The sequence below is a fragment of the Aptenodytes patagonicus genome, chromosome 6, assembly GCF_965638725.1.
Source record: "Aptenodytes patagonicus chromosome 6, bAptPat1.pri.cur, whole genome shotgun sequence".
In the NCBI taxonomy this organism is placed as follows: domain Eukaryota; kingdom Metazoa; phylum Chordata; class Aves; order Sphenisciformes; family Spheniscidae; genus Aptenodytes; species Aptenodytes patagonicus.
In genome coordinates this window covers 55,193,779-55,203,704 of record NC_134954.1, presented here as the reverse complement: position 1 = coordinate 55,203,704, position 9,926 = coordinate 55,193,779, and the positions used below count along the sequence as shown (strand labels likewise).

At 36.6% G+C, this 9,926-nt stretch overlaps 1 protein-coding gene across 3 annotated transcripts in view; it reads right to left on the bottom strand.

Annotated features, from left to right (window-relative positions):
- Positions 1–485: 485 nt before the first annotated feature.
- Positions 486–9,926, bottom strand: part of LOC143162400 (sodium channel protein type 2 subunit alpha-like) — an 80,172-nt gene continuing 70,731 nt past the window's right edge. For all 3 annotated transcript variants that reach the window (XM_076342739.1, XM_076342738.1, XM_076342737.1), the window contains 4 exons: positions 7,881–8,018; positions 6,058–6,162; positions 4,726–4,996; positions 486–3,817 (listed from right to left, as the gene is read on the bottom strand). In XM_076342739.1, the coding sequence (XP_076198854.1) occupies positions 2,625–3,817; positions 4,726–4,996; positions 6,058–6,162; positions 7,881–8,018 (1,707 nt within the window). In that variant the 3' untranslated portion in view covers positions 486–2,624. The remainder of the gene's footprint in view (positions 3,818–4,725; positions 4,997–6,057; positions 6,163–7,880; positions 8,019–9,926) is intronic.

The window sequence follows — 9,926 nt, the reverse complement described above, 5'->3', positions numbered from 1 at the left end:
AAACAACTTCTATCTGTTTGCACAATTAAAAACAACTTCTATCTGTTTGCGATGAGCCCTTTGGCTGAATGTTATACAGGACCAAGCAGAGGAACTTTATTGGAGTTTGTTTGCATATTTAAGACTCGTAAAGCGTGGGCAGCTTTGGTAGCAGCAATGTGGCAAACTAAAACAATACCTTAGGTACTGAGCAGTGCCTTTATGGTTCAGAAGGGCTCTTGAGGGTTGACAGAAAGGCTGTTGGGGCAGAATGTGTAGGTGTCCTGTGTTATCCCCAGACAGTACGCTGGTGACAAAGAAGTAGAAATCAATGGGGTGTGGTCAAAGTTCTCACATTTTTTTTTTAATTGTTTTACATAAAAAAAGTTAAAATGTGAAGAATAATGTATTTAGCTCTAGTGATAAAGAAAGCATTCTTTATTTGTAGCAAAACCAGTTTTTATCTTGCTTTAACCAACAGAAGGACAGAGACAAAGAAAAATAAATACAATAAAAAATGAAATCTTTATTTTTGGCTCATTTGTAATATTGTTTACGTTGGTTATGATAATAACAATTTCCTGCATGCATTTCACCACCACATTACAAGTCAAAAGCATTTGTAAAAGAAAGATTCTACATTTAATGTTAGCTTGTGTATGAAACACAAAATGTCCTGATGTCCTTGATTATACAAATGTGCCATTTTGTTCTTGGGAAATATTGTAGATTCTATTTGTACAAGTCTAGTGCAGCGTGATTCAAAAAGAATAAGAATAGGCTATGTAAACAGACACTGCAAGATAGCAAGGATTTCATGAACAATGAGACTATCTTGGGCCTTCTGATGCAAACAGCGCTAGAAATTTGCACAGTCCCCTAATACTTTCCTTGCTATGTCCTGTTACCAGATAGAACTATTTGGAAACAAGCTGGGTTCCAGACTTACACAATTTACTTCACATTGAAATATATGCAAATATAATATTAAAACAAGATAGTCTACAAATACTCACTTTTTTTCTCATAGTGTGATGATGCCAGTTTGAAATTACCATGGTTAGAAAGTAAGCCAAGTGAATGAGGAAAGAAATATAAGAAACAGTGATCTAAACTTGAAGACACTTTTCTTATATACAAAACTGTTGCCAAGTGGTATTTCTTTACATTATTTATATATGCTAACCACATTTCCAACAGGTTAAATAGTTTGCAGTATGGCCTGTACAGTCTGATTCTACACCATATAGTAGCCACTTCAGATTTAAAATGCAAAACTAAAGAAGCTCATAAATAGCTGCAAACTATTGCTTAATGATTTGAAAGAATGAGGTCTGGTTGGACAATTTGATTTACTTCACCACTGACACATGGCTTCCTATAGTGGAGACTGTGGACAGCGGAAGGAGCACGATACAGCAGCAAAAGCATTGACATGCATCAGTGATACTCTCCAAACTATCTATAATGACACAGAATACAACATATCCTGTTGAGCTCTTGCAAATTACCCATACTGTACCCATACTGTGGTACAGATCTGATGCAATTCAATATGGCAAAGCCGTTTAATTCTGTGCTCAAATATGCACGACAGTATACCATTAATGTTTACATGGAAAAGGGTATTTTACTGATTCACTGGATGTTGGCCATAATAAGAGAAGACAGTAACTAAAGAACAGTCTAGGAAAAAATCTGAGCTGTTTAAAAAAAAGGAAAACAAAAGAACTCCCAGGTGTATTTTGGTGAAGCTATTTTTCCAGTGCAGAAACCGCACAATATTTTTTAAGATGTGAATATTTTAACAAAAACAAGAACTTGTTCATGTTTAATGATTTGCATAAAAATAAGTCATTGCAGATTCCTGTAAATTAGAGGAGACTTTGCAGGCACATTAATCTGGACGCACATAATCTAGATGCAGCCATACAGATAGTTAGAACGCCTCAAATTTAAGAGCAACCCTGAAACATGGAAGTTCTTAAAATCTTTAGCTTTGTGCAATGTCATATTTTTATTTACGCATGATTGACAAGTGCAGCATGCCTATGCAAATCACTTCTATCTGTATATTACAGAGAATCTGAGAGTAGAACACCTGGTCCTCATACCTCTTTCCCCAACATAAAACCTATAAAAAAATAGTCACATATAATAGTAAACAATTTGTGAATTAAAAAATGATAAATGCACTAATACTGATTTTGTAAAAATATGACAAATGTAGCAGTTGCATTACAAACAGTGAAGAGAATTACTGTTCTATGTGTTTTGCAGTATGTGAAACACAAAAAAGTATCGCTTTGCACTCATTTCATGCTCCGTGTTCTCTGTGGAGCCACTTTTTCCCTCATTCTTAGCAGTGTCAGCAGAAGTGAAAACAGTAACCTCTTGTCAAGTTTGTTACCCTGATTCACAGAGTCACAGTTTGATGATGAAGGTTCACTGTTTTGTTATAGGCACTGACCTCAAGTATATATATAATGTATATATACGCACACACACACGCGCGCGCACACACACACACACATATATATGTGTAAAAACTGTCAGTTTGGCATAAACCTCCTGCAGGAGTCCAGTTGATGCTTCATTCTCAAAGACTGTAAACAAGTTGTCCCACAAGCGGAATTCTTAGATCTTTATTTTTTATTTTCCCTGACATTTTTACCTTTGTAGTTCTTTTCTGCTTTATCTTTTTCATATTTTTCTTTGTCTGGCTTTGTTACACTGTCATAAGAAGGTGGGGAAGTTGTAGAGGAACTCTCATCTGTTTTTTCTGGAGTGGAGTTCCCATTTAGTTTATCAATAATTATCTCTTTTATAACTGGTCCATCTCCTTCTTTGTTTTTATTTCTGTTATATATACTAGACACCTTTTTAACTTTTTGCCTTAAAAGGTAATGCCTGTAAGCACGCTGAATAATGACAGCAGATACCTCCTCCTGTTTTCGTTTTAACGTGGTTGTAATTGGTTCATAGGAGACTTTAGAAGGATTGGCTGCCATAAACCGATCTTCCATCTGTATTCTGAGGGCGTCCATCTCCCCACTTTCCCCCAAAACACGCTTTGTGAAAGCAAACAAGATGTCAAGGCAGTGAATTCTGTCCCCGCTTACCATGGGCAGATCCATTGCAATAAGCTGGACTTTGTTTGGTTTTGCTATAAGAAGAGGAGGATCTAACGAAGCTGCAAAATCTGATAGCTTACTGTATTCTATGAATTGTGTTGCATCGGGATCAAACTTCTCCCAGACTTCATAGAACATCTCAAAGTCATCCTCACTCAAGGGCTCAGCACTTTCTTCAGTGGCAACACTGAAGTTCTCCAAAATCACAGCAATGTACATGTTCACCACTACCAGAAATGATATGATAATGTAGCTGACAAAGAAGAAAATCCCAACAGAAGGGTTGCCGCAGTCGCCTTTCACAGAGCTCCCCGGATGATCTTTCTGAGGGTCACAGTCTGGCTCCCCACTGTTAAGAATTGGGGCTAGCAAACCATCCCAGCCAGCAGATGTGGTAATTTGAAATAGGCAGATCATGCTGTTGCCAAACGTTTCAAAGTTGAACATGTCATCAATCCCAGCTTCCCTCTTAACATAGGCAAAGTTGGACATGCCAAATATCGCATAGATAAACATGACCAGGAACAGCAGCAGACCAATGTTGAACAAAGCAGGAAGAGACATCATCAAAGCAAAAAGCAGAGTGCGGATTCCCTTAGCGCCTTTAATGAGACGCAGGATTCGACCGATTCTGGCAAGTCGGATGACTCTGAATAGTGTGGGGGACACAAAATACTTTTCAATCATCTCGGCTAAAAACATACCTAGAGAAAAAAAAGTGAATATTTAAAATATAATTTTAAATTTATTCATTCATTACCTGTAGAAAGATTTATTTATTGCTGTCTCCAAAACAATCAGTATAGGGAGTCTATGTTACAGCAAAACATCATACAAGTTATTACATTTTATTGAAAGCTGTTATTAAGGTGAAAGCACCTTCCTTACGTTGAAATGCTATCTAGGAGAAGGGAAATAAGTAAAAGAAAGAAGACTGCTTGTGGCAAGGTAGCTAGTGTCTGTCTAAGCTTTCAGTTATTCCTAAAGCAGCCTGGAAAGAGAAGTTTCTGTCTTAGATATAATTAGTTCTTGAAGCTGAGCCTGTTACCACTGTCTTTTATGAAGGACTCTATTGGCTTAATTTCTGCAAATTAGTGACTTTTTTTACCTGAGGATCTACACTGTATCAGCACAGCCTCTCAGGTGTATCACTCTTTAAGAATTAAGTTTTGTCACACAACTAATTTGCACCTTGGAGAGTCATTAGCTTTTAGTTGACAGAAACCTAAATATTCACCAAGACCTTAGTTAGCAAAAGCAATTAAAAATCTTACCCCCTTCACATACTTTTCAGTTTTAGTACTGAAAGCAAATTTGTGGTTAGTTCGCATATACGACTAAACATTCCTTTCTATATTTGTACATGTTAATCTAATGTGCCAAATAGTTCCTTTATGTCTTTTGATCTGGAAGATGACAGTGAATGTAATGGGAGAGATAAAAATCTTATATGCAACATTTCATATATTGTATGCTATAAAGTATGAAGATCTGAATCAACATGTAAGTCATACAGGAAACAGAAAATTTCATATTCAGTATCACAACATTCTTGAAACAAATGTTCCCTTTTCCTTCCACTAGTTCTTTCCTGGAAGGGAATTGCTCTTACCTACGATGGAGAGAATCACAACCACAAAATCAAAAATATTCCAGCCTATAGTGAAGTAGTAATGGCGAAGTGAAATCAATTTCAGGACACATTCTCCAGTGAAAAGGATAATGAACACAAGGTTAATCCGGGATAAAATTGTTTCCATTTCTTTACTCTGGTCATCTGTTTCTACCATCATTGTGACCATGTTAAGGCAGATGAGTATCATGATGCTGATGTCAAATACTTGTTTGGTTACAAAATCAAAGACCATGCCTTGGAATTTGTTCTGCAAAAACAAAGATGGAATACAGTTTATACTCTGAAAATACTGGTCTTTACAAATGCCAGTAATACATCTGTTAATATACACCAAACCCATGCTGGTTTGTGTCTCATCCTCTTATACCAGATCAAGAAATGCACCACGGTTGGCTGAGGGGATGGGAAGGAAAACAATGCAATAATAATAGTAATAACATTGACAATTGATACTATTGGTGTAAAAAAGGTGGCCTAACTTGATAGCCAGCAAGAGTACCAGCCAAATAGAAACTCATTTTCTTATCTTTATTCTTAGCTGGTTTTAGAATACTAACCCCCAGAGATGTCTCTCTCTTCCTTAAACTAATTGTGCTTGGTGAGATCGTTGGACCGCTGAAGTTGCATGTCTCAAACACACCACGACTGCAATATCCTAGTTTTCCTTTAGTACTTAGCTAAATGTTTATTGCCATATGTCTCTCGTTAGAAAGACTATTTTTAACCACTCGGTGCATAAGGTGCAACAAGTATTTATTTTTTCCAAATACTGTAGGAGTTCAATAAATAACAGAGTAGTTTCTTATCTTGAAGACAAATTTATCCTAGTTTATGCTTTATTCCTTAGAGCATTCTTTTATTCTGCAAGATTATCTGCATCTGTCTTTCTCTTTCACATTAGGTGACCACTGCCCCTTTCTTCTTCAGCAGTAAGGGCCAGTGCATCCCCATTTCCTACAAATTCTCTGGGAGGAGAAAGAACAGAAAATGAAGTTTATCTGTGGGTAGTAAGAACCAATAAATGATCCAATCAACTGTACTTTTCTAGGATTTAGGCAGGGAATTATGAAATTTATCATATTAACCTTATTCAATCCTACAGTTCATACTTCAGAGCGTATGCTTTTAAATGAAACATGAACGATCTAGTCTGCTGAACTAAAAAAAAAGGGGACAAATTCTACCTTTACAAGAAAATAAATGGAAAAAATATTTTCTTTCCAGACATATAACCTTCTCTTGTTGGCTAAAATCATATTCCCAAATGAGTATTTAATATTAGGGGTATTAAAATCAAATCACTCTTACCACTGGCCTCGGTATAGGTTTCTGTGGCTTTTTGGATCCCAGTTTTTTCATTGCATTGTAATATTTCTTCTGTTCTTCTGTCATAAATATATCCTGACCTCCAAAGTAAAGAAATAATATCAAAGCTAATTACTATCATGTCCACACATACAACACTTAACTACAGTATGTCTCGCTGTAATATAATACTACAGTTATATTTGATTTATATAACAAAAGTGATTTTTTCAGGTATTTATAGTGTGGATGCTCATATGCATTCCTAACACAAAAAAAAAACCCTTACTGGTGCCTTGTCAGGCTGACGGTTGAGTTTTTCCAGTGTCTTCATGCTCACTTTTGCTGATATGACTAAAATGGTTCTTACTATACTGATGCTGTTAAATAATTCGCTGATTAGGATATGTTTGTGCATAGGAGCCTGCCTGGTGCCTTACATGTCCTAAATTCTAGATAGACTCTTAGGATTAGAGCTAGCCAGATCTAAAAGTGGGGTAACTTTGAGGGTCATTTGTGTCAAGGGAGAGTATTTGGGTCTAATCTGAGGGGTTTAACGATAGCAAAAAAAAATCACCTTTGATATAACCTTAAGAAAAATAATCCAAATCATGCCATAGCAAATTATTAATTAAAACACCACTGGAACCTTGACTAACTCAAATTAGCCTTTGTTTGCTGATGCAAATGCTACCAGTCAGATGTGCAACTGACTGACTGAATGTCAGTATAAAGTAAATTGTGCTTATTGGAGTCTCAACTAAGTCAAATGGAAACACAATGTCAAAGTCACTGTCTGCTAAACTGGATATCGAAGCCCAAAGCATGGCATAATTGATAGAAACTGAGGAAGTAGCTCCAGATGTCTTTATGGCTCTTTTAAGAAGCTAAAGAATATTTTCACAAGGAAAAATTTCTGTAGTTCACAATTGACTTTTACCATAGATTCTGTTTGGTACTGCTGCTTTTTATTTGGTGATCGGATAAAACCAATTCATATGAAAGTGCTTTTTCACAGCATACAAAGATTTAGAATGATCCTGAGGTTCTAGTTCTTTTTGGCAGTTGAAGGCTAAGAATTGTGAGGCCTCAAAATATTTTAAATGTGATTATTTGTATTTTTAATATTATTTTAAATAAAACTGTGCATTATCAATATAATTATTTTAAACATACTTGTGTGAAATGTATACAGAAAAAAAATCCTTCCTTTTATACCTTTGCTTTATTATTGCTAATAAATTATAGATTGTGTCTAACAAGTTCATCTCATTTCTCACAAAAGCGTTAGAAAAATAGAGCTCTTTTGTACACATTTTTACTTGTATCTTTAAGCCTATTCATGTGAGGTTTATTGGACTTACTCTTAACCCACTGTTTAATCAGTTTGCAGAACTATTATCTATTGTATGAACACAGTGCCATATTGTATCTTCATTAAGTGTCAACAGTTTATAAGATTAATTAAAATTAATTTATCTTAATTCTTTAAAGTTAATTAAAAAAGAAACTCTTCCATGGCAGATAATATTACATCTAATCAAAAGAATAATGCACATTCCCTCTTTGCATCTTCATTTTAGCTCTTACACAATTTGCGAATTATTATGAACCGACTCATGATTTGTCCCTCTTCGCTTGTCAAAATGCTGAAATGCAAAGGTCATATCACATCTACAGATTTAACACAGGTTATGTTAAAAAAAGAGACATTTTTATTCAAGGACTTGAAATAACTTTTGATTTTTATTAGCTTTACATAAATAAGTTATTAATTCATAATAGCTAATAATTTATAGTACTATGGAAACATTTTAAATACTTATCTTCTTTTTTTGTTGGTTGAAGTTGTCTATAATGACACCAATGAAAAGGTTCAAGGTGAAGAATGATCCAAATATGATAAAGATGACAAAATACAGATACATATACAAGTTGTCCTCATACTTAGGTTGATCTTCTACCTACAAAATATTATAAATCCTATTACCCATGAGAATACTAGATGTAAAAACCAATGTATATAATTTATGAATAGGTATATGCTATCTCAGCTAGAAAAGCTATAAACTGCACTCAGTTATTAAAAAGACCCAACATGTCCATTCCAATCAATATTTGGAGAACTGGAAGTTGACAGAATGATTATTCATATGGAATTTTAAAGTAAATGTGCACACAGATATGTGTGTGTATGTACATATACACAAAGTTCCTCGTATAGAAGGAAGAAGCAATGTGGGACTGAGACCAGTCATTAGTACTTAAAACTTTAACAGCACAAATCTAAATATTTTACATTGTGTTCAGTATGTTTTCGTGCAACAGAATCAATCAATTTTACTATCGCCTACATCTCCCTGGAACTCTTTTGGTCTTACATGAGTGTTCTTACATCCAGCTAAGAACAGATGCTTTCAATAAATTTCTAGTGAGTATATGTTTTGTGAAATCCATTAAATTGAGGCAAATTTCTAAGGAGGATTTTGTAACTGTCTCGATTCTTCCGGATTCCACATCTCAATGCCTGCACCTCTACTGCACAATGTGCTAGAAATGCTGAACTTAATGAAACAGGATATATTACTCTGGGAGACAAATATCACTGTGTTATGATGGGTATCACTAATGTGACTATAACCTAGGCTGTATAGAACTAGTTCAGGCATCTGTGTTGCACTTTTTTGTACAAGGTAAACATAGTTTTAGTTTTGTAGCCAAGATAAAATTCTAATCCCTAGAAAACTTAACAGATGATCTTCAACCTTAAAGTCTAATTACGCTTAAATAGCTAGATAATATAAGTGCTCAACCTAAAGAAACAATGAAATGCACAGTTACAAATTATAAAACAAGATTAATATATTCAAGATGTAATAATTATTTTATATAATCTTAAATTAATTCATACTCGTGATTACCAAAGGAAGTGACTGATGGGATGACTACATCAGCAGACATGGGAAGGGCTACAGATGTCATCTATCTGGACCTCTGTAAGGTCTTTGACATGGTCCCCCACAACATCCTTCTCTCTAAACTGGAGAGGTATGGATTTGATGGGTGGACTGTCCAGTGGGTGAGGAATTGGTTAGATGGTCGCATCCAGAGGGTAGTGGTCAACGGCTCAATGTCCAGATGGAGGTTGGTGATGAGTGGCATCCCGCAGGGGTCCGTATTGGGACCAGTACTGTTTCATATCTTCATCAATGCCATAGACAGTGGGATCGAGTGCACCCTCAGCAAGTTTGCAGATGACACCGAGCTGAGTGGTGCGGTTGACATGCCAGAGGGACGGGATGCCATCCAGAGGGACCTGGACAAGCTCGAGAAGTGGGCCTGCGTGAACTTCATGAGGTTTAACAAGGCCAAGTGCAGGGTCCTGCACCTGGGTCGGGGCAACCCCCAGTATCAATACAGGCTGGGGGATGAAGGGGTTGAGAGCAGCCCTGCCAAGAAGGCCTTGGGGGTACTGGTGGATGAAAAGCTGGACATGAGCCAGCAATGGGCACTCGCAGCCCAGAAGGCCAATCGTATCCTGGGCTGCATCCAAAGAAGCGTGGCCAGCAGGTGGAGGGAGGTGATTCTGCCCCTCTACTCTGCTCTGGTGAGACCCCACCTGGAGTACTGTGTCCAGCTCTGGAGCCCTCAGCACAAGAAAGACATGGACCTGTTGGAGCGGGTCCAGAGGAGGGTCTCAAAAATGATCACTGGGATGGAACACCTCTCCTATGAAGAAAGGCTGAGAGAGTTGGGGTTGTTCAGCCTAGAGAAGAGAAGGCTTTGGGGACACGTTATTGCAGCCTATCAGTACTTAAAGGGGGCTTATAAAAAAGATGGCGGCAGACTTTTTAGCAGGGTCTGTTGTGACA